Consider the following 23,134-nt stretch of genomic DNA (forward strand, 5'->3'; position numbering starts at 1 on the left):
TCAAAAGAAATGTAATTCAAATTTGGGGGCAGATATCGTCTACCTGGAGGTAAATTTCTAAACACACTGGCTTAGAAAAACCCAACCACAAGAATGAAGTCTCAAAACAAAACAAAAAAAAGTAGAGAATTATTTTGTTCACAATTAATTCCTAGAATTAGTCTGTTCTTCCATAGGCGAAAAGAATAAAGCATTTGAAGCTGGAACCAGTACGAAGTCTTAAGAATTCCGATGGGGGGCTGGAGAGATGGCTCAGAGGTTAAGAACACTGGCTGTTCTTCCAAAGGTCCTGAGTTCAATTCCCAGCACCCACATGGTGGCTCACAACCATCTGTAATGAGATCTGGCGCCCTCTTCTGGCCTGCAGACATACATGCAGACAGAACACTGTATACATAATAAATAAATCTTTAAAAAAAAAAAAAAAAAGAATTCCGATGGGCTGTATGTTAAAGACTACGATCTCCTAAGCTCATTTCTTCAGCTGAGAAATAGATGTGGCTCTCTCAAACCGCCCAGGTTCAATGATAATCACAAAAATAATGAAGCGTTTTAAAGTTGTATGAAGGGGTCGACGATAACTAGGGAATTTTACTACGTGCCAAGTGCGATTCACACACACTCCTAAATTTTCACAATAGCCTCCGCACGAAGATAATTGCACTTTGGACCTTTCCTTCCGTGCTAGTTCGACGTTACCCGTAAACTTCTAGTAATAGCAGAAAAACAAAGCGAACTAAGAAGGCCGAGCAGGCTCTTGAATGGGCGGGAAAGGCACAGCTGCGCCGAATCACTCCAGTCCATTGGCTCATCCCGCTGTTGTTCCCAGACTCCCGCCTCCGGTGCTGCCGGCAATGTTTTCATTGGCGTTTCTCTTCTCTCATTGGTTCTTTCTTCTGTTCATCAGACTCCGAGCCAGGAGAGAGGCGGAGAGCGCGTCAATGTTGGGGTTGGAGGCCCCGCCTCCAAGTGCCGTGTGCAAAAACAAACAGCCGTTAGGGAGGCGGTGCCGAGAGGGCGGGGTTCTGACTAGAAGGAGGCGTACAATTGGCCCGCCGCCGAGGTTCAAATGAACAACGTGAGCGGCTATTGGTGGCGGCGGCGCGAGGCGGGCCCGGGGCATTGTCCGGCTCCCGCAGCGGTGGTCCGGCTGCGAGAGCGGCGGCGGCGCGGGGCTGCGGTGGGAGTCTCGCGGCCGAGACCATGGTGAGTGCGGGGGTCATGCGGGGAGTAGGCGCGCGGAAGCCCCGAGCGGCATCTCCACCTATGGAGCCGGGAGTGGGCGGTGTCGCGGGGCCGAGCGGGAGCGCCAGCTGGGGCCGGACTCCGCCTGGGGGGCCGCGCCGGACGCGGGAGGCAGAAGCAGGGGCGGGTTCTGCGGCGCACGGAGGAGGTCCCGCTGCAGCCGTGCAAGTTCTGAGTCTTCGGTCCTGGGTTACGTAATGCCCCTGCGGAGGATCGGAGGAGTTCTGATCCTGCCCACCAGTCCCGCTCAGTCGGTTCGCGGTTTGCACCGGCTTGAGGCGGTCACTGGGTTGTTCCCCGACTTCTTTGCAACAGGAGTTTATTTACATGGCTTCATCTTAAAGTATCTTTTCATTCTGCAGTTCAGATCTAGTTTAAAGCGGATTTTAAGAAACGAAAGTGAATAAAACTTTAGCCCCATTCTAAAATTCAGGGGAAGGAGAAAGTGCTAAAAGCAACAGAAACCTTTGCGTTGAGTCAAGATTGTTAGAATGACGCTCACAAAATTTGGAATTGTATTTATGTCGGTATTCCTGTTTTAAGTATCCTTTTACTGTTACAGAAATAATATGCCTTCCCAGTAAGGATTCTCTCCACACACTTAAGAGATTAATTAAAGAAAAGCTCTTTAGTAACGTTTGTATGGCTGGGCTAACACCCCCAAGCAAGAGCCGGCCTTCAACGGAAGCTCTGACTAATTTATGTACATTTTAAGCTTGTGCTTTCCACAGACGTTGTCATCCTGAAATCTCTTTACGGGTCCCAGGTTACACTTCGAGCAATTAAAACAGAGGCAGGAGATTGCAAGTCTGGCCACTTAGGCAGATAGGAGATTTACACAGCAAAAATACTACATATTGCCAGGATTATTGTAAGTATGCCAGTGTTGTTCTCTTTCGAATAGTTGTTACCCGGGGTCATCTTGCCTGCCTGGCAGAATTATGTTTTTCTTGATGAGAGCACAAGGGAATAAATGGCAGAGTAGGACCTAATGATGGTTGTGACCACAGCTGTGCTCCTGCCTCCTTGAGCTGCCAGTTAGAGATCTGTCTTTGGGTATGGGAATCTGGGTTTAACTACTGGTCACAAATCAGTGCTGTCTCCTTTGTCATGGGAATGGAGTCTGATTGGCAGGATCAGTCCCAGTGAATAAACTACTATATCCTAGCACCTAAATTCCCCTTACCCCTCACAGGCCTGGTTAGCAGACTACTTATCTTTGGGGTATTTGGAGGCAGTGCTCCTTTAGCTAAATTTCGTTTGTGTCCATGTCTCCTGAACAGATCTATAGCAAATTCATTATAACATCAATTTTATTACTTTGAGTTTCATCTACATCTTCACAAGACCAGATACCTTCAACAGGTGCTGCTTGCTTAAAAGTTAAATCAACCCCAGGCTATCATTTCTCATACCGCAAATAATGTGATTTGTCTCATGTTGATGACATGTGAGGTGTTTAGTAGATGACTATAAGCAGATTGGCTAATGGAAAGTATCCAAGTTTGGACTGTAAAATTCTTAAACTTCGAACTAGCAAAGCTCTGTCAGCTGTCGTTGTTATGTGGCGATCGTAGGAAATTACTCTGACAGGCAGCACGGGGTTACCTGTTTGTAAATAGATTAATTTGCTCAAGCAGTTGGTTTTCATGATCCCCTTTTTTCTTTCTCAAATTCTGGTGAGAGGTTTTCAATATCTGTCCAACTGTACATAAGCATTAACTTTAGATTTAAAAAAATACTGGAACCATTGTTTTCCTTGGTAAAGAAATAAAGATTTTTTTAAATTGACAAGAAGTAAAAGTGTGTCTATTAAAGTAATAGCAAAGTATCCAGTTTCCAAGTTTTTCAGGAGTGAAGATATATTTCAGTGTGCTCCTTTTCCCATGAATAAACTTGTTTTTATTTAGAAGCATAGATATTTATTTGTAACAAAGGAGTTTGTGTACAGTGTTGGAAATCTGCTTCTTATTAAATTCACATTTGCACTTCACCTTCTTAAGCATTTATAATCATTATTTTATACCGATATAGACATGTAAATACAACATCGAGTTCAGTGGTCCTTCAGCATTTTCCACTTAAATGTTTTTTTTTTTAACATAAAAACAGGTTATAATTCCAAAGTCCAGAGTTATTTGAAACTGGAAAATATTGTCTCTGTAGAAAATAGTATAAATGATAACATTTCCCAATAAGCCTTTTTAAGCCAAATGATAGCTGAATTATACATATAAATATTTGTTAGATTCTGGGATACAGGAGAAACCTATCTTCATCTGTTCAGAGAGCTATGTTTTACTTAAGTTGTGTAAGTGAGATTCCTATTCATCTTCCTTTTCACTGTTGATTTATGGCAGACATTTTTTTTTATAGGCTAATCCATAATCTAAAAAGATTTTAGCCTCCCCTCCTGAAAGTACAGCCAGCATATCCTTTCATCAGCTTGATACGGTACAAATTCTTATCCTAAGAGTGAAATGTTTCACTAAAGCATGCCCAGTGATTGGGCAAAACCAAAACTTATTATAAGCCACAGTAATCATAGGGTCCTCCCTGCTAGGTAGCCTCCCTGTATCTGTGGGTTGCAGTCTGATTGTTCTTTGCTTTATATCTAGTATCCACTTATGAATGAGTATATGCCCTATTTGTCCTTCTGAATCTGGGTTACCTCGCTCATGATGATATTTTCTAGTTCCATCCATTTGCCTGCAAATTTCATGCTGTCATTGTTTTTCTCTGCTGAGTAGTACTCCATTGTGTATATGTACCACATTTTCTTAATCCATTCTTCAGTTGATGTGCATCTAGTTTGTTTCCAGGTTCTGGCTATTACAAATACTGCTGCTATGAACATAATTGAGCATGTATCTTTGTGGTATGATTGAGCATTCCTTGGGTATATGCCCAAGAGTGGTATGGCTGGGTCTTGAGGTAGATAGATTTCTAGTTTTCCGAGGAACCGCCATACTGATTTCCACAGTGATTGTACAAGTTTGCACTCCCACCAACAGTGGAGGAGTGTTCCCCTTGCTCCGTATCCTCTCCAACATTGACTGTCATTAGTGTTTTTGATCATAGCCATTCTGACAGGTGTAAGGTGGTATCTCAGAGTCGTTTTGATTTGCATTTCTCTGATGATTAATGATGTTGAGCATTTCCTTATATGTCTTTCAGCCATTTGAGATTCTTCTTTTGAGAATTCTGTTTAGCTCTGTAGCCCATTTTTTAATTGGTTTGTTCAGTATTTTGATGTCTAGTTTCTTGAGTTCTTTATATACTGTGGAGATCAATCCTCTGTCAGATGTGGGGTTGGTGAAGATCTTTTCCCATTCTGTAGGCTGTCTTTTTTGTCTTATTGACTGTGTCCTTTGCCCTACGAAAGCTTCTCAGTTTCAAGAGGTCCCATTTATTAATTGTTGTGCTCAGTGTCTGTGCTATTGGTGTTATATTAAGGAAATGATCTCCTGTGCCAATGTGTTCAAGTGTACTTTTTACTTTCTCTTCTATCAAGTTCAGTGTAACTAGATTTATGTTGAGGTCTTTGATCCACTTGGACTTGAGTTTTGTGCATGGTGACAGATATGGATCTATTTGTAATCTTTTGCATATTGACATCCAGTTATGCCAGCACCATTTGTTGAAGATACTTTCTTTTTTCCATTGTATAGTTTTGGCTTCTTTGTCAAAAATCAGGTGTTCATGTGTGTGCAGATTAATGTCAGGGCCTTCGATTCAATTCCATTGGTCCATATGTCGGTTTTTATGCCAATACCAAGCTGTTTTTATTACTATAGCTCTATAGTAGAGCTTGAGGTCAGGGATGGTGATGCCTCCAGAGGTTGCTTTATTGTACAGGATTCTTTTAGCTATCCAGGATCTTTTGTTTTTCCATATGAAGTTGAGTATTGTTTTTTTCCAAGTCTGTGAAGAATTGTGTTGTGATTTTTATGGGGATTGCATTGAATCTGTAGATTGCTTTTGGTAAGATTGCCATGTTTACTATGTTAATCCTACCTATCCATGAGCATGGGAGATCCTTCCATTTTCTGATATCTTCTTCAATTTCTTTCTTTAGAGACTTAAAGTTCTTGTCATGCAGGTCCTTCACTTGTTTAGCTAGTGTTACCTCAAGATATTTTATATTATTTGTGGATGTTGTAAAAGGTGATGTTTCTCTAATTTCTTTCTCAGCCCTTTTATCATTTGTGTTTAGGAGGGCTACTAATTTTTTTTTTTAGTTGATCTTGTATCCTGCCACATTACTGAAGGAGTTTATCAGCTGTAGAAGTTCCCTGGTAGAATTTTTGGAGTCACTTATGTATACTATCATATCGTCTGCAAATAGTGAAAGTTTGACTTCTTCCTTTCCAATTTGTATCCTCTTGATCTCCTTTTGTTGTCTTATTGCTCTAGCTAGAACTTCAAGTACTATATTGAATAAGTATGGGGAGAGTGGACAGCCTTGTCTTGTTCCTTGTTTTAGTGGAATCCCTTTGAGTTTCTCTCTGTTTAATTTGATAGTGACTGTTGGCTTGTTTTAAATTGCCTTTATTATGTTTAGGTATGTTCATTGTATTCTGATCTCTCTAAGACCTTTATCATGAAGGGGTATTGGATTTTGTCAAAGGCTTTTTCAGCATCTAATGAGATGATCATGTGTTTTTTTTCTTTCAGTTTGTTTATGTGGTGTATTACATTGACAGATTTTCGAAGGTTGAACCATCTTTGCATCCCTGGGATGAATCATACTTGGTCATGGTGGATAATTTTTTTGATGTGTTCTTGGATTCGGTTAACCAGTATTTTATTGAGTATTTTTGCATCAATGTTCATGAGGGAGATTGGTCTGTAATTCTCTTTCTTTGTTGCATCTTTGTGTGGTTTGGGTATCAGGGTAACTATATAGCCTCATAAAAAGAGTTTGGTAATTTTCCTTCTGTTTCTATTGTGTGGAACAATTTGAAGAGTATTGGTATTAGCTCTTGTTTGAAAATCTGGTAGAATTCTGCGCTGAAACCATCTGGTCCTGGGCGTTTTTTGGTCCGGAGACTTTTAATGACTGTTTCTATTTCCTTAGGGGTTATTGGTCTATTTAAATAGTTTATCTGGTCTTGATTTAACTTTGGTATGTGGTACCTATCCATAAAATCATCCATTTCTTTCAGATTTTCCATTTTTGTGGAGTACAGGTTTTTGAAGTATGACCTGGTGATTCTCTGGATTTCCTCATTGTCTGTTGTTATGTCTCCCTTTCATTTCTGATTTTGTTAATTTGGGTACTCTCTCTTTACCTTTTGGTTAGTTTGGCTAGGGGTTTGCCTATATTGTTGATTTTTTCAAAGAACCAACTCTTTGTTTCATTGATTCTTTGTATTGTTCTCTTGGTTTCTATTTCATTGATTTCAGCCCTCAATTTGATTATTTCCTGGCGTCTATTTCTCCTGGGTGAGTTTGCTTCCTTTTGTTCTAGAGCTTCCATGAATAAACTTTTTAAACGGAGAAGTTTAGCTCAGTCTAACACACAGTTTTTGGGATAAGAAATTTTGTATTGCCGGGCGGTTGTGGCGCACGCCTTTAATCCCAGCACTCGGGAGGCAGAGGCAGGTGGATCTTTGTGAGTTCGAGGCCAGCCTGGTCTACAGAGCGAGATCCAGGAAAGGCGCAAAGCTACACAGAGAAACCCTGTCTCAAAAAAAAAAAAAAGAAATTTTGTATCATTTCATTTTTTAAAGTAGGTATTTATTGTGTATATGTAAGGGTGGGCTTATGGAGGCCAGAGGACAACTTGCTGAAGTCTCTTCTCTCCTCCCACCAGTGAGTCTCAGGGGTCAAGCTGAAGTGGTAAGGTTAGTGCCAGTTATCTTGACCTGCTGAGCCATCTGCTTAGCCCAGTTCTTACAGGTTTTCTCTTTCTTAGTCATCAACTATTTTAATTTTAAAGTTGAAAGAATTAATTATATATGGCTTGGGAGATTGGGGCAAATAACAGTTCATTGGTTTTGTTCCTTTATTTGGTTTTTTTGTTTGTTTGTTTGTTTGTTTTTGTTGGGTTTTTTGTTGTTGTTGTTTTTCCCAAGACAGGGTTTCCCTGTGTAGCCCTGGCTGTCCTGGGAACTTGCTCTGTAGACCAGGCTGAGCTCAAACTCATAGAGATCCATCTGCCTCTGCCTCCTGCGTGCTAGAATTAAAGATGTGCGCCACCACCACCCAGCTAAAACGTCTATTTTTAAATACTGAGCTTTTTGCTCCTGTCTTTGCTCACAGCAGCTCGCAATGGCAGTGCCAAAGCTCGGTGCGCCATAGTCTTGAAAGCCCCTTCCCTCAATTCACTCATGTGACACCTTTAAATCAGCCTCCCCCAAAGTTTCAGGACACATACAAAATAGAGACAAATATAATATGAATGGCTCTTAGTCTATTTCCTAGTAGTCTTTGTTCCTATCTGAATCCCTGTATCTGTTGTGTATTTTGTTTTGGGTTTTGTTTTTGGTTTTTGGGTTTTTGGGGTTTTTTTTGTTTGTTTGTTTTTTTGTTTTTGGTTTTTCGAGACAGGGTTTCTCTGTGTAGCTTTGCGCCTTTCCTGGATCTCGCTCTGTAGACCAGGCTGGGCTCAAACTCACAAAGATCCGCCTGGTTCTGCCTCCCAATTGTTGGGATTAAAGGCGTGCGCCACCACTGCCCGGCCTGTTGTGTATTTTTAAATGTGCTTTATTCTTCTGAGCTCCACAGAATTGCTGGTTGAGTTCTGTTTATAACATTCTAGGGCTTCTATAGCCCACATCTCCAAACTCTTCCACATTCCTCCTGTAAATCAGTTTCAGAAACCTAAGAGCCACAGGTCAAGTATAGTCATGGCAATACCCCCACTCCTGGTACTAAATTTCTCTGTTACTTATTTCCTCATCAACACCACCAGATTCGTGACAGAAAGGTTAAAAGAAGGAAAGACTGCTGGGCTGTGGTGGTGCACAGCACTCAGGAGGCAGAGGCAGGTGGATCTCCATGAGTTCGAGGCCAGCCTGGTCTACAGAGAGAGTCCCAGCAGGATAGCCAGGACTACACAGAGAAACCCTGTCCAGAAAAGAAAAAGTGGAGGGAAAGACTTTGCCTCGAGGTTTCAAATGATTTGGTCCATGCTCACTTGGCCCCATACTCTTTGGGAAAGCGTAGTGGTAGCAAGAGTGTGTCCACTTCATGGCTGGCCAGGAAACAGTCAATTATAGTACATTCTGTAAGGACATAACCCAGTGACCAACAGCCTTTGTTTCTGTCCATTGCACTTTACTGATTCTGTTTGTTTGGCTGCTGGAAATAATGTACCTGTTTGCGGCTTGGCTTGTTAGAGTCTATAACCAGAAATGGAATTGCTATATGCTGAGGCACATCATTCTCTTCTTCAATGTTTGTTTTGTTAGCCTAAGTTTTGATAACATGGTTGCTTTGCCTCCCAGAAAAACTAAATTCTCAATTTTCTGTAGAAATAGTGTTATGCTGATTTTTTTGAAAAGTTAAATGTTTCTGAAATGCATGAAACTTACATGATCAATCAGAAATTTGCAAGATTTATACATACCAATTTATACATAACTTAAACTTTGAATAAGTGTTAGTGATTGATTTTTTTAATGTATTAATAGAAAGTAATATCATATATATTTACAATGAGGCAGGAAATCACCTAGATATCTTAAGTTTTCAATTTTTTATTAGAAAATTTTACCTAAAGCAAAAATTTTGTTTTGTGATTTTTATTTATTTATTTATTTATTTTGCGTTAACATTTTCAACTCCAAATTGTTTTCATCTAGGCTGGAGGCAAAGCTGGGAAAGACAGTGGGAAGGCCAAGGCTAAGGCGGTGTCGCGCTCCCAGAGAGCGGGGCTGCAGGTAATGAATGAATCCATTCTGTCACAGTTCCATGTTTTCTTTCCCTTCATAATTCATGAGCCGGAGATGGTTCATTAGTTACAGAAATGTCCTTTTATTATGATAGACCTTGAACGTGAGAGTAACTGCTTAAGACTTAAACTATAAAGCAGGCCATTCATTTGTGTTTTATGAGAGAACAAGATGTCTTAACAAACTTGGTGACTTTTTCCCTATTAGTATCAGTTCTTGGGCCTGGGAAACTGAATTGGCAGTTAAGAGTGTGTGCTGCTCTTGTGGAACACCTGGGGTCTGTTCCCAGCACCCACATCGGAAGGGTCACAGCCACCTGTAACACCTGCTCACAGACACGTAGACATAAAAACAAAATACATCTCTTTTTAAAATACTTGTTCTTTCAAGAATATAACTGTTCTTCATTCTTATAAACCTCAAGTGAGTATACTCTGGTTTTCCTTTTGAGAGTGTTTGCAATGGTTCATTGACTTTCAGGATAGGATACAATTAGAGGCCAATATTGGATTATTGCACTATTCTCTGAATATTTCCTAAAAGACCTCCATTGTAGACTGAGAAGTATGCTCTAAACTCCTAAGTATTTTCAAATTTCATGTATGTGAATTATTACAACTTTAGCCTACAGACTCAGATTTTTCTAGATGAGGAAAAATTATTCCCTGCACGCAGGAATGCTTTAAAAGGGGCTGGAAACTGGGTGGTGGTGGCGCACGCCTTTAATCCTGGCACTTGGGAGGCAGAGGCAGGCGGATCTTTAGTGGAGCGGGGGGGGGGCTGGGTAGTTGGCTCAGTGGTTAAGAGCATTTGCTGTTTTAGAGGACCAGATTCGGTTCCCAGAACCTACATGGTAACTCACAACCATCTCTAGCTCTATTTCTAGGGGAGTTATGCCCTCTTTGGGCACCAGGCACACGTGGTGAACATACATCAATGCAGGCAAACTCTCATACACATAAAAATAAAGGTACATAATTTTTGTTTGTTTGATTTTTATTTTTCAAGATGGTGTTTCTCTGTGTAGCCCTGGCTGTCCTGATACTCACTCTGTAGACAGGCTGGCTCAAACTCAGAGGCCTGACTCTGCTTCCCAAGTGCTGAGGTTAAAGGTGTATACCACCACTGCCTGACTAGAAATAGATACATCTTAATAATAATAATAATGGAACCCAGGCTTACACATTCTAGGTAAGTACTGAGCTATTTCCCAGGGGTTCCAGTGCCTCCTTTGGACCTCCGTACATGATGTGAATACACACAGGCAGAACAATCATACACACAAAATTAAACTAAAAATGAAAACAGCCATGGTGGTAGGGCGTGCCTTTAACCCAGCACTCAGGAGGCAGAGGCAGGCAGATCTCTGAGTTTGACGCCAGCCTGACCTTGGAACCCCTGGAACTGGAGTGAGCTGCCATGTGCGTGCTGAAAACCAAACCCAGATCCTCTGCCCATCAAGGGCAGTGTGTCCTCCTAACTGCTGAGCCGTCTTCTATAGCCAGGAACTTAGCTTTCAAGCATATATCGTGTATTCTAGGTCACTACTTAAATCTCCAGAATGTATTTCAAGGGTATTTAAGCTTGGCAGTAGTCAGTGGAGATTGTTGCATTGATTTAAGGAATAAACAAAGGGGTGGGGGGAGAGGGAGAAGAAGGAAAGGAAGGGATGGTGAGATGGACCAGCATGTAAAGGCATTTACCTCCAGATGCCTCCGGACCCAAATGGTGGAAGGAGATGTCCAGTTTCTGCAAGCTGTCCTCTGACTGATACACAGATAAGTAAGTAGGGGCCTAGAGAGACGGTTCAGCAACTCAGAGTGCTTGCTCCTCTTCTAGAGGACTACAGAGCTTCCCTGATCTCATTGGGCATCCCTTACCTTAAACTGTAGCTCCAACACCTGGGGATTCAGTGTCCTCTGCTGGCCTCCCTGGGTACACAGACACAAAGAAAGAAGTGTAGTAAACTTTTAAAGTAAGATGAATAATTTAGTGGTTTAAAGGGATTTTAAAAATGCATGCAACTGGCCAGCAGTGGCACATGCCTTTAATCCTACCACTTGGAAGGCAGAGGTAGGTGGATCTCTGAGCTCGAGGCCAGCCTGGTCTACAGAACAAGTTCCAGGACAGCCAGAGCCAAATAGGGAAACCCTGTCTCTGGGGAATAGGGAACAGGACACACACACACACACACACACACACACACACACACACACACACACACGCGTGCGTTCATGTAGGGGTTGGAGAGAACTCAGTAGTTAAGAGCACTGGCTGTTCTTCAGAGAACATGGGTTCAATTCTCAGCATGCCAATGGCAGCTACAATTGTCTGTAACTCTAGTCCAGGGGATTAGGCATGCAAATGGTATACAGACATATATACAAGGCAAAATCTTGTACAAATCTTTGTACACACAAAATCTTAAAACTAAAATGAGCATGGCTTTGTTAAAAAAAAAAAAAAAATCCATGTAACTAAGAGAGTTTGGTGTTGCTTGTGATACCAGCTGCTTAGGAGGCTGAGGCCAGATCACAAATTCAAAGCCAATCTGGGCTACATAATATGTTCAAGACTAGTCTGGGCAGCTTACCTCAAAAAATAGAAAGCAAGTCTGATATGTGGTACAAAGCACTCAGGAAGCAGAAGCAGGAAGATTTCTGCAAGTTGGAGGCCAACTCACACTCTGTCCAGCAAGATCAAAGACAAAATACAGAGAAAGGGAGGGATGTCACTTAGTTGTAAAGCACTTGCCCAGCATGTTGTAAGACCTTAGGTTCAGCCTCTAGAGCTACAAAAAAAGAAGGAGCGGCAGCAGATGGAAAGAGGTATAGAGTTGAACAAAAAAGGTTTCTCTAAGAGTTGGAACTTTCTAATCTAAAAGAGACATAGAAATTGTAGTATGAATGCGCTAGAAGATGAATGTAATGCCAGTCACTGAAGTTCACGGAAATGTATATTAAAATATCTAAAAGTGGAAACAAGTCCAGGTTTCTAAAGGTTTCAGATCGTTTATGTAAAGTTAATGTTGTGAGTGAGTGTCCTAATCTAAGAGACTCAGAAATACAAGAACATTAATGGTCCCTTTCAAGTATTTTTTCCTTGTTTTGGTTAGGGGCCAGTGTCCGTAGACAGGGTCCTGTAGCTTGTGGGCCTAATGTCTTCTCTCCCCAGTGCTGGAGTCCAGTTGTTTGCCAGCCACTAAGTTGTTCAAGGGATGCTTGGTCCTGTAGCTATGACCAAAGCAGAGAATCACTGGGCACATGCCTTTGCTTCCAAATACTCAGAAGTAGGAGGCAACAGAATCAGAAGGTCCAGGGCAGTCGGAGAAACTTAGCAAGGCCATGTCTTTTTGGGGGTGGGGTGGGGAGATGTTGAGACAGGGTTTTACTGTGTAGCACTGGCTGTCCCAGAACTTGCTTTGTAGACCAGTCTAGCCTCAAACTCAGAAATCTGCTTACCTCTGCCTCCCAGTGCTGGGATCAAAGGAGTGTACCACCCCATCCCCCACCCAAGACACTGTCTTAAAGACCTCATTGTAGGGGTCGAGAGAGGCTCAACTATTAAGAGAACTGGCTGTTCTTCCAGAAGATCCTGGTTTGAGTTCAAGCACCCATATGGCAGATCACAACTGTACTCCAGTTTTAGGGGATCCAGTGACCACTGAAGGAACTAGACTCTCATACTGTGCATCCATACACATAAAATAAATAGTTTAATTTAAAGTAAAGTTCTTTATGGTCTCTAAAGCTAAGTAAGAGATGGTTTGGGTGTCTTGTTATGTACCAGACAGCACACCTTACCAATAGTACAAAACAGGAGTGAGACATTGATTGTTTGTGCTCTTAAGAAAATTATAATTACTTCTGGAGATGATCTTTCCCCTTAAGAATGAGAGCTACAAGTGACTGCTAGATTTGGTAACTAAACATCCTGGACTTCAAAAATAGTACTTCTGGGGGTTGGGGATTTAGCTCAGTGGTAGAATGCTTGCCTAGCAAGCACAAGGCCCTGGGTTCGGTCCTCAGCTCTGAAAAAAAAAAAAAAATAGTACTTCTCAGAAGCCAAGTTTGGGTGGGGAGAAGTGAGAACAGAAGACTGAGGTGCAGGTACCAGTTGTAGCACATCTCTGGAACCCCAGTGCTACAGATGCTGTGGCCAGAGGATTGAGAAGGCAAGGCCAACCATGACATGTAAGATTACCTCAGACGAGTAAAGAAATCCACTCAAAGGAAAGGCCCCAGATTTGTTTTTAAAGTTTGCAGACCTGGATAGCCAGCGGGAAGGAAGGAATTTTAATTGTTGAAACAACGAGGCGGTAAAGTGGCAGAGAGTGGACTCTTGGAATGTAGCTCTGTGGTAGAGCTCCTTAGCATGTGCAAGGCCCTGGGTTGTATTACCAGCACCCCAAACTAAAACACACTTAAATAAGCAGATTAGAGAATGCAAGTAAGTAGGACTAGGGAATGAGAAGTCACAATGAAAAGGTGGGATTGATTTTTTTGGTTGGTTGGTTGGGTTTGTTTTGTTTTGGGGTTTTTTTGTTTGTTTGTTTGTTTTGTTATTTTGAAACAGGTTTCTCTGTGTAGCCTTGGCTGTCCTAGAACTAGCCCTATAAACCAAGCTGGCCTCAAACTCAGAGATCCGCCTGCCTCTGCCTCCCAAGTGCTAGGATTATAGGCGTGCACCACCACACCTGGCTAAGGGATTGATTTTTCTTAACTATCGGGTGACCTTTTGAAATTGAGGAAAGAACAGAGTTAGGGTCAGAGGAGAATGGTGGGGGTTCAACGTCATGTGACTTTATGTGAAAGAATTGATTAAATACAGTTGTGATTATTGGACTGCATTGAACATGTAATTGATAACATCATGGTATAATTTTCATTTTTACCGTGAAACTGTTGTGCACAAATTCAAGATTTAAGCCTGATTACCAGCACATACATACAGGCCCTAGACTATTAATTCCCGAGGAAATTTGGCCTGTGATATCATTAAGCGTTCAGTTACACTCAACCGTATGTTGTTAAAACTCTGCAGTGCTTCCCAACAAGACGTCTCTTTTTCAGTTTCCTGTGGGCCGCATCCACAGACACTTGAAGACTCGCACCACCAGCCACGGACGGGTGGGGGCCACTGCTGCTGTGTACAGTGCTGCAATTCTGGAGTACCTCACGGCTGAGGTTTGTGGGGGCCGTGTGGGGTCCGAGGCTACATGGAGAACACTTGTTTTAATTATTTGTTTGTGTTTTATGTACACTGGTGTTTTGCCTGTATTTATGTCTGTGTGGCCCCAAACTCCAGCATACAAAGGGTGACCATGAGCCTTTGATCCTGGTCTCCACCTCCCGGGTGCTGGGGTTGCAGAAGTAGACCTCCTCACTGGCTGCTGCATTCTTTCCTTTCTTTCTTTCTTTTTTTTTTTTTTTTTATTTAATTAATTTATTTTTTTAATTACACTCATGATATTCATTAATTACACTCATGATATCAATTACATTTGTGGTATTCATCGATTACATTTGCAGTATTCATTCAATAATTTTATTTATTTATTTATTTATTTTTTAGTTTTTCGAGACAGGGTTTCTTAGTGTAGCTTTGCACCTTTCCTGGAACTCACTCTGTAGCCCAGGTTGGTCTCAAACTCACAGAGATCCGCCTGCCTCTGCCTCCCGAGTGCTGGGATTAAAGGCGTGCACCATAATAATTATATTTATGATATTCACTAATTACATTAATTGTATTGATTTATTACATTCATGATATTATGTCCTGATACTACTGTCCATTTGTGGGGTTTTTCCATCACACAAAACAGAGATTCTGTACTTAGGAAATCATTGCTCTATATTCCTTTCTTCTCTATCTTGAGATAATGTCTAATCTTTCTGTCTCTATGAGTCTGTATATTCTATATATTTCAAGTAATACAATTCTATAATATTTGTCCCCTTTTTTGAATGGAAAAACATTTTATGTACAACTACAGAAGAAATAATACTCAGATAGTCTGAACATAAAAACAGGTTATAATTCCAAAGTCCAGGGTTATTTTAAACTGGAAAATATTTTCTCTGTATAAATAGTATAAATGATAACATTTCCCAGTAAGCCCTTTTAAGCCAAATGATAGCTGAATTATACATATAAATATTGATTAGGTTCTGGGATTCAGAAGAGACCTATCTTCATCTGTTCAGAGAGCTATGTTTTACTTAGGTTGTGTAAGTGAGATTCCTGTTCATCTTCCCCTTCACTGTTTGGTGTACGGCAGACATTCTTCTGTAGGCTAATCCCCTTCTTTCTCTCTGGGTCGCTTTCTGAGACAGCAGCTTCTGCTGACCTGGAACTCGCTCTGTGTTCTGCTTAGTTTGGGGAAGGTTTTGTTTGTTGATTTGGCTTGCTAGAGACAGATAACTCTGGCTGATTGGAATTCTGTGTAGAATAGGCCATCTCGTCAAGGTATCACTCTGCCAATTTTAAAAGGAGTCCTAGTATACTTGGTTTTGTTTTTTAACATTTAAGTGAGGGCCAGCAAACCACATTTTTTTTTTTTTTTTTAATTTTCCGGAGCTGAGGACTGAACCTAGGGCCTTGTGCTTGCTAAGCAAGCGCTCTACCACTGAGCTAAATCCCCAACCCCAAAGATTAATTAATGAATTAATTAATTTATTTTGTATACAGTGTGCCTGTGTGTCAGAAGAGGGCACCAGATCTCACTATTGATGGTGGTGAGCCACCATGTGGTTGCTGGGAATTGAACTCAGGACCTCTGGAAGAGCAGCCAGTGCTCTTAACCTCTGAGCCATCTCTCCAGCCCACAAACCACATTTTTAAGTGACACAATAAAGAAAGAAATATTGCCCGATATATATGTTAGTCATTTGGCAGTGTTCATGAGTCCTTGCCTAGCATACATGAAGTCCTGGGATTGTTTCCCAACACTTAAGAGGTGGAGGCAGGAGGATCAGGAACCCAAGTCATCTTGGCTACATAGTAAATTCAAAGCCATCCAGGGGTACATGAAACCCTTTCTCAAAAAAAAAAAAAAAAAAAAAACACCAAACCTGGGCTGGCGGGGGGTGGGGGGTAGTGGGCCGGACAATATTCATGAAGTTACAGCATGCCTTCTTAGTTTATGAAGATCCGAAATAGAATGATCCAGCCAGGCTGTAATCTTAGCACTCAAGAGGCTGAGCTGGAAGATTGTAAGTTTGAGGCCATCCTGAGCCATTTAAAGAGCCCCTGTCCCCAAAACAGCAGACAAAAGCCAGACTGTAAACATCAAGTACCTTCTGATACAGTGAGTAAGAGTTAGCATCCTTCCCTCCTGGTTACAAATGTGCCTCACATTTCAGTTAGATAAGTTACTTTGGCGAAACTTCTCACTAGGAGGATCCTGGCTCTTCTTTCCCCGTCTCTAGCCCTCTTCTGGAAAACACATAGGAAGGCATGAAATGCTGAAAGCTACATTCCAAACCAGGCAAGTAATGGAGTAGCAAGCAAGTCAGATGGTAAAGACAGCCAAGCCAAGCCGAAGATTCTTTTTTTTTTTTTTTTTTTTTTTTTGGTTTTTCGAAACAGGGTTTCTCTGTGTAGCTTTGCACCTTTCCTGGAACTCACTTGGTAGCCCAGGCTGGCCTCAAACTCACAGAGATCCGCCTGGCTCTGCCTCCCAAGTGCTGGGATTAAAGGCGTGCGCCACCACCGCCCGGCGTCAAGCGGAAGATTCTTAATGGGGAAGATGTGATGGGAGCCAAGCTGGGAAATGTGGCTGTAGTGCACGTTAATATCATTGCTGTCATTTAGTTCATCATCCTGTTGAGGGTGCAACTGTGATTTATGGGGAGTTGAGCTTTGCTGTGTTCTAAGGCAAAGGCTTCGTGGGGGCACTTTGATGTCAGTTGAGACACTTTCTTCTTTGGTCCTACCCCAGATTTGTAGTTTACTGCAGGCTCTGTGAAGATAAGCATTTTCATTTACGAGTGCTGTGGCACATAGAATTATAGCTCACACCATTTGAGGTCTCTCTACATTCCTATTTTCACATGTCAGGTACATTTTCTTTGTGGTACTTCAGATTGAACCCAAGATCTTGTGAGTTGGGGGACCACTCTATACTGATCTACATCCCTAGTCCTTTGGGTTTTTGTCTTGTTTTATTATTTTATGTATTTGGATGTTTTACCAGCTTGTATGTCTGCTTACCACCTGCTTTCAGTGCCCACAGAAGCCAGAAGAGGGTGTCAGGTACCCTGGGTCTGGAGTTAAGATGATTATGATCCACCATGTGGGTGCTGGGAATTTAACCAGGGCTCTGTGGAAGAGTAGCCAGTGTTCTTAGCCACTGAGGCTCCTTCATTTTTTTCTTTTCTTTTTTGTTTTGTTTTGTTTTTTGGGGTTTTTGTTTTGGTTTGGTTTGGTTTGGTTTTTCAAGACAGGATTTCTCTGTGTAGTTTTGGTGCCTGTCCTGGAACTCACTCTGTAGACCAGGCTGGCCTCAAACTCACAGAGATCCACCTGGCTCTGCCTCCCAAGTGCTGGGATTAAAGGCGTGTGCCACCACCGCCCGGCCATCCTTCATTTCTTTAAGGCAGTCTTGCAGACAGCCACAGCTGGCATTAGACGTGGAGTCCTTTCTCAGCCCCTCAAGTGACTGATATTACATGTTTCACTCACAACTGACCAAGGTTTTTAGGGTAGAATTAGACTTTCTACAAATACAGCTCGGTGAGAGAGTAGGTACATAGATAGCTTGTGTGAGGCCCTGTAGTTTTAGGTTGTTTTTTTTTTTTTTTTTCCAGTTTTTTGAGACAGGGTTTCTCTGTGTAGCTTTGCGCCTTTCCTGGAACTCACTTGATAGTCCAGGTTGGCCTCGAACTCACAGAGATCCACCTGGCTCTGCCTCCCGAGTGCTGGGATTAAAGGCGTGTGCCACCACCGCCCGGCGTAGTTTTAGTTTTTTATGCTTTTAATTTATCACCTCCTTTATTCTTAGAGTCAGCCTCATTGTTAGGACAGTGCCATTGTTACTCTGTCTTAAGTATCATGTCTTATATGCATCAAAACTCAGAATGAATCATGAATTCTGGGTAGCAAAGGGGGTTCAGTTTTGCACCTGTCTTCTATGTCTTTGTCCACCAGTTCAACAAAAAACAGGTGCTTATAGAAATGCACTTTTGGGGGCTGGAGAGATGGCTCAGAGGTTAAGAGCACTGACTGTTCTTCCAGATGTCCTGAGTTCAATTCCCAGCAACCACATGGTGGCTCACAACCATCTGTAATAAGATCTGGTGCCCTCTTCTGGCCTGCAGGCATACACGCAGGCAGAACACTGTATACATAATAAATAAATAAATCTTAAAAAAAAAAAAAAAGAAATGCACTTTTAAAGAAGCCAGCATGTTCTAGGTATTTAAATTTGGGGCTTTGACCAGCCAGTTGTGACTCATGCCTTTAATCCCAGTATTCAGGAGGCAGAGGCAAGTGGATCTCTGAGTTCCAGGCCAGCCTGGTCTACAGAGTGAGTTCCAGAACAGCGAGGGGCTACACAGAGAAACCCTGTCTCAAAAAAACAAAAACAAAAACATATATGGAGTTTTGTTATTTAATAGAGGTAAAACTGTGATCCCTAAGCCAACAGTTTATGTCAGGGGTAATCGTTTTTCAGGCTTGGCTTTCACTAGAACCTCCTGGAGAGCTTTCAAAACATACTGATGCAGGGCTCACTCTAGACCAGCGAGAGGCCTGAGGTAAGGCACTGGGAGGTTTTGAAGCTTGCCAACATTTGATTCAGATGTATGATATAGTCTCTGCTCTGCTTAAATGAGGATGCTCTGTAGAGTTATTTTTGTTACGTCTATCAAAGATGTAACAGTGCCCATAGAGCTGATGGCAGGTATAGACAGATAACAAATGCAGTGTTCGCTGGGCAAGCGGGTACACTGTAATCCCAAAATTCCAGACTATAGACAGCTGCAAAGAGGGACCATGTCTACAAACAGAGCAACAGTGCATTGCTGTGGTTGGCATGAAGCCCTAAGTTCAGTCTGCAGTGTCATTCATTGGGAGTGCAGTGGACACCTGTGATGTTTGCTCTTGGAGATGGAGACAGGAGGGATTAGAAGTTCATTGTCAGCCGGGTGGGCGCACCCCTTTAATCCCAGCACCGAGAGGCAGGGATCGCTGTGAGTTCGAGGCCGGCCTGGTCTATAGAGCAAGTTCCAGGACAGCCAAGGCTACACAGAGGAGCCCTGTCTTGGGAAGAAGAGATTTTTGTATGTTTCTCTATATGTTTGTGCAAGGAATGCATATGAGGGGCGTCGGTGGGAGGTACTGACTGTCGTAAAGCATACAGTGATACAGGAAGAACCGTACTAGATACAGGTACAGAGACTTGTTCTCCTGCAATTGGAAACCTACTGTTTCCTTAGTTGTGTTATTTCATGGATGCTTTATAGGTGCTGGAGTTGGCAGGTAATGCTTCCAAGGATCTCAAAGTAAAGCGCATCACTCCACGTCACTTGCAGCTTGCAATCCGAGGTGATGAAGAGTTGGATTCACTTATCAAGGCTACCATAGCCGGGGGCGGTATGTATTATTAATATATCTATCATTCAGATCAGTGATTCTGTGCATTTGAATGGTTAACTAGAAACCCTATGAATTGTAATTCCACAAGTGTTAAGTATACTACAGTTCTGGTGGTGGTGGTGGGGTGAACCTAGGTCCTCATAAATGCTACAGAAAATACTCCAATTGAGCCACAACTCAGGACCCTCCAGGCCTCTTTTCATAGTGATCTGAGTAAATCTTTGTTCTGTTGTCATGTGTAGTGCTGCTTTTATTTTAGCTTGGATACTTCAAGCCTAAGGTTTAAGATATTTCCTCACACATTGTGAACTATGCTAGAGAAATAACATGATCCTGAGAAGTTGCTTAATGTGGTAGACTTGGCAGGACCAAAATGATTGTGTATTGGGGATCTATAAAGGTGTGAGGTACGTTGCTGAATCCTTACAGAACCTTGTGATGGCTGTAGTTAGCTACATTTACTATTCCTGTCGAAGTGTTCATGGACTCCTGTGGGTTTAATAGGATCCAAATGTGAAAAGGGACTTCAATAAATTCCACCCTTTATATAATTGCCTGTTTGCTTTAGCATTAAAGCGTTAAGATATACCGAGTGTTATTAAAATAAAGAAAAGTACATTAAAATATTTTTTAAATTTCACTCTAGGTGTGATCCCACACATCCACAAATCCCTGATTGGGAAGAAGGGACAGCAGAAAACTGCTTAGGAAGTGTTGAACCAACCTGCTCTCCCTCACTGTCTGTGACTGGGACAGAACGCCTGCGGAAAAGCATAGACAAGATAAAAAACATTTGTATGTTTTTAGACTCTCGAAGTTTGATAAGTCCCTTTCCCTGTGGTCATGGTCATGTGGTGATTGACCAGGTTTCTCCCTTGTGTTTTATACAAAAATAGAATTGATAAAACATTTTTTACAAAATTAATTTGTCTCAGAATTTCTTCATGGTGTGTTGGAAATACTTTGCTCACACCTGGGCATGGCTGTGTTTCCCTGCAGCACCAGCATTTGGGAGGTGGGTGGGGCAGAACCTTCAGAGTTCACAGTGACCCTTGCCTACATGCTGAGTTCTAGGGCAGTCTGGACCACAAGAGACTGCCAAAAGACTCTTTTAAGAGAAAAAAAAAAAAAGTATTTTGCTCAGACATTGAAATTTTAAATAGCAAATTAGTCTTTCAGAATAATCTTAAAACAAAAATTGGGCCGGGCAGTGGTGGCGCACGTTCGTAATCCCAGCACTCGGGAGGCAGAGGCAGGTGGATCTCTGTGAGTTCGAAGCCAGCCTGGTCTACACAGTGAGTTCCAGGACAGCCAGGACTGTTACACAGAGAAACCCTGTCTCAAAAAAAAAAAAAAATTGGAAAGTAGTGTACCATGATTGGTACCGTGTTGAATCTTGAATACAGTCAAAGTTTAGTAATATACCATTACTTTATTACATGCAACCATGAAAGGAAAACTTTGTGAACTAATGCCAGCAATTAGGAGACAGATCTTTCTTGCAAGGGTGACAGACAAAGGGAGGTGGGTATTCAGGGTCAAAATCGGGTCCTGAAATGAGTTGACTCCTTTACCGAGCACTTTACCACGTGTGTGCCGATGCTGCCTGCTTCACCCATGAAGGAATTTTATTGCCCCACTTATGGGTATGATGCCTGATGTCCACAGGGATCGAATGACCTGCCCAGAAGGTGACTGAGCTAGTAGATAGGACAGTGGAGTTAGGTCTCGAGCCTAGACCTTCCTGGCTCCAGAATTCACACCTTTCCCTAGAAATGATGCTGCTTTACCAAACTGTCTGCTTTTGTCTTGCAGTTCTAACTTGTTGAAGTCTCTCATTGATCCAACAAGCCTGCAGTAACTTACAGTCTTTAAAGATTGAAGTTCATTCACTAGTGTATGTGCTACAGCCAAAATTCTATTTTTCTTCTATGGAAGTCTTTGTAAGAAAGTAATTGATATCTTATAATATAACAGTATCAAAATGATTCTTTTTTGAAGGAATATTTTATCCTGGAAATCCTGACAGATACACAGAAATAAAGAGATTAATGCCGGTGTGACAAAGCCATGTATTCCTGTCCTCTGACTTTAGTCTTGTGGTCAGTTTTAATCATGTCCCCATCTGCCGCCACCAGTGGATTGCTTTGGGCCCTATTACAGACTTTTCACATCTGTGTATTGTAGAGAGTTACTCAGTTTCCACTAAAGACAAGGCACCTCAGACAGCTAACAGTTCTAATACGAGGTACCAGTCAGCATTCAGGTTTTTTTGGTTTTCCTGTTTTGTTTTGTTTTTACAGATTGCTTGAATTAAGATCTAGACAGGAGGGGGCTGGAGAGATGGCTCAGAGGTTAAGAGCACTAGCTGCTCTTCCAGAGGACCTGAGTTCAATTCCCAGCAACCACATGGCAGCTCACAACTGTATATAACTTCAGTTCCAGGGAATACAACGTGCATGGCAAAACACCAATGCACATTAGACAGACAGACAGATAGATCTAGACAAGTTTGGGCTGGAGCTCAGTGGTTAAAAGTACTGGCTATTCTTCCAGAAGTCCTGAGTTCAATTCCTAGCAACCACGTGGTGGCTCACAATCATCTATAATGGGGTCTGATGCCCTCTTCTGGTATTCAGGCATACATGTAGGTAGAGCACTCATATATATATATGTGTGTGTGTGTGTGTGTGTGTGTGTGTGTGTGTGTGTGTGTGTGTGTGTGTGTATCTCTTTTAAAAAAAGAATAGATCTAGACAAATTCTATATTTTAGTTTTGGTATTTTGAGACGGCCTCAAATAGCCCACCCTGACCTCACTGTTTGGTAGAGGGTGTAGTTTAAACTCCCGGCCCTCTTGCTTTTACCTAACTGCTGACATTACAGGCATATGTCACCACACCCAGCCACTATTTTGCATTTGTATTTTCTTGGTACTTAAGTTCACTTTTTAATCTATAGGTCTATTTTTCTTGTACTTTAAGTTTTGAAGAAACTGAAGTTCTGTAGAATCGTTACTGAATCACTAATACATTTAAGGGACAGTGAGGGCTGTGTTCATGTGTATGTAGAGGCCAGAGGTCAACATCAGGAGACTTCCCCAGTCACTCTCTGCCTTCCCTTTGAGGCAGGATCCCACTGAACCTGGAACTTGCCTATTCAGCTAGCCAGGCTAGCCAGGGAACTCTGGGCATCCGCCTGGCTCCATCTTCTGGTGCTAGAGTTATTACAGATGTGCCACTGTGCTTGTGGGTTTTTGCTTTTTGGTTTTTTTTTTTTTTTGGTACTTCAAATTTTAGTATGTGTATGTGTGCCTGGCACAGTGCATGTATGCAGGTCAGAGGAAAACCATTGGAGTCAGTTCTCCCCACCTTTATGTAAGTCATCAGA

The 23,134-nt window shown here is 42.0% G+C and overlaps 1 protein-coding gene and 1 non-coding gene across 2 annotated transcripts; one reads left to right on the forward strand and one right to left on the reverse strand.

The window, feature by feature from the left end:
• Window positions 1–1,076: 1,076 nt before the first annotated feature.
• Window positions 1,077–20,670, forward strand: LOC131920962 (histone H2A.V). The gene is made up of 5 exons (XM_059275474.1): window positions 1,077–1,206; window positions 9,057–9,134; window positions 14,219–14,332; window positions 19,613–19,742; window positions 20,392–20,670. The coding sequence occupies exons 1-5, from the start codon at window positions 1,204–1,206 to the stop codon at window positions 20,451–20,453; spliced, it is 387 nt and encodes a 128-aa protein (XP_059131457.1). The 5' UTR covers window positions 1,077–1,203; the 3' UTR covers window positions 20,454–20,670.
• LOC131921316 (small nucleolar RNA SNORA40) lies at window positions 18,195–18,316 on the reverse strand. Its single transcript, XR_009381944.1, has one exon. It is a non-coding gene; the product is annotated as a small nucleolar RNA SNORA40 (small nucleolar RNA).
• Window positions 20,671–23,134: the final 2,464 nt, after the last annotated feature.

This window comes from Peromyscus eremicus, chromosome 10, assembly GCF_949786415.1.
Source record: "Peromyscus eremicus chromosome 10, PerEre_H2_v1, whole genome shotgun sequence".
Lineage (NCBI taxonomy): Eukaryota > Metazoa > Chordata > Mammalia > Rodentia > Cricetidae > Peromyscus > Peromyscus eremicus.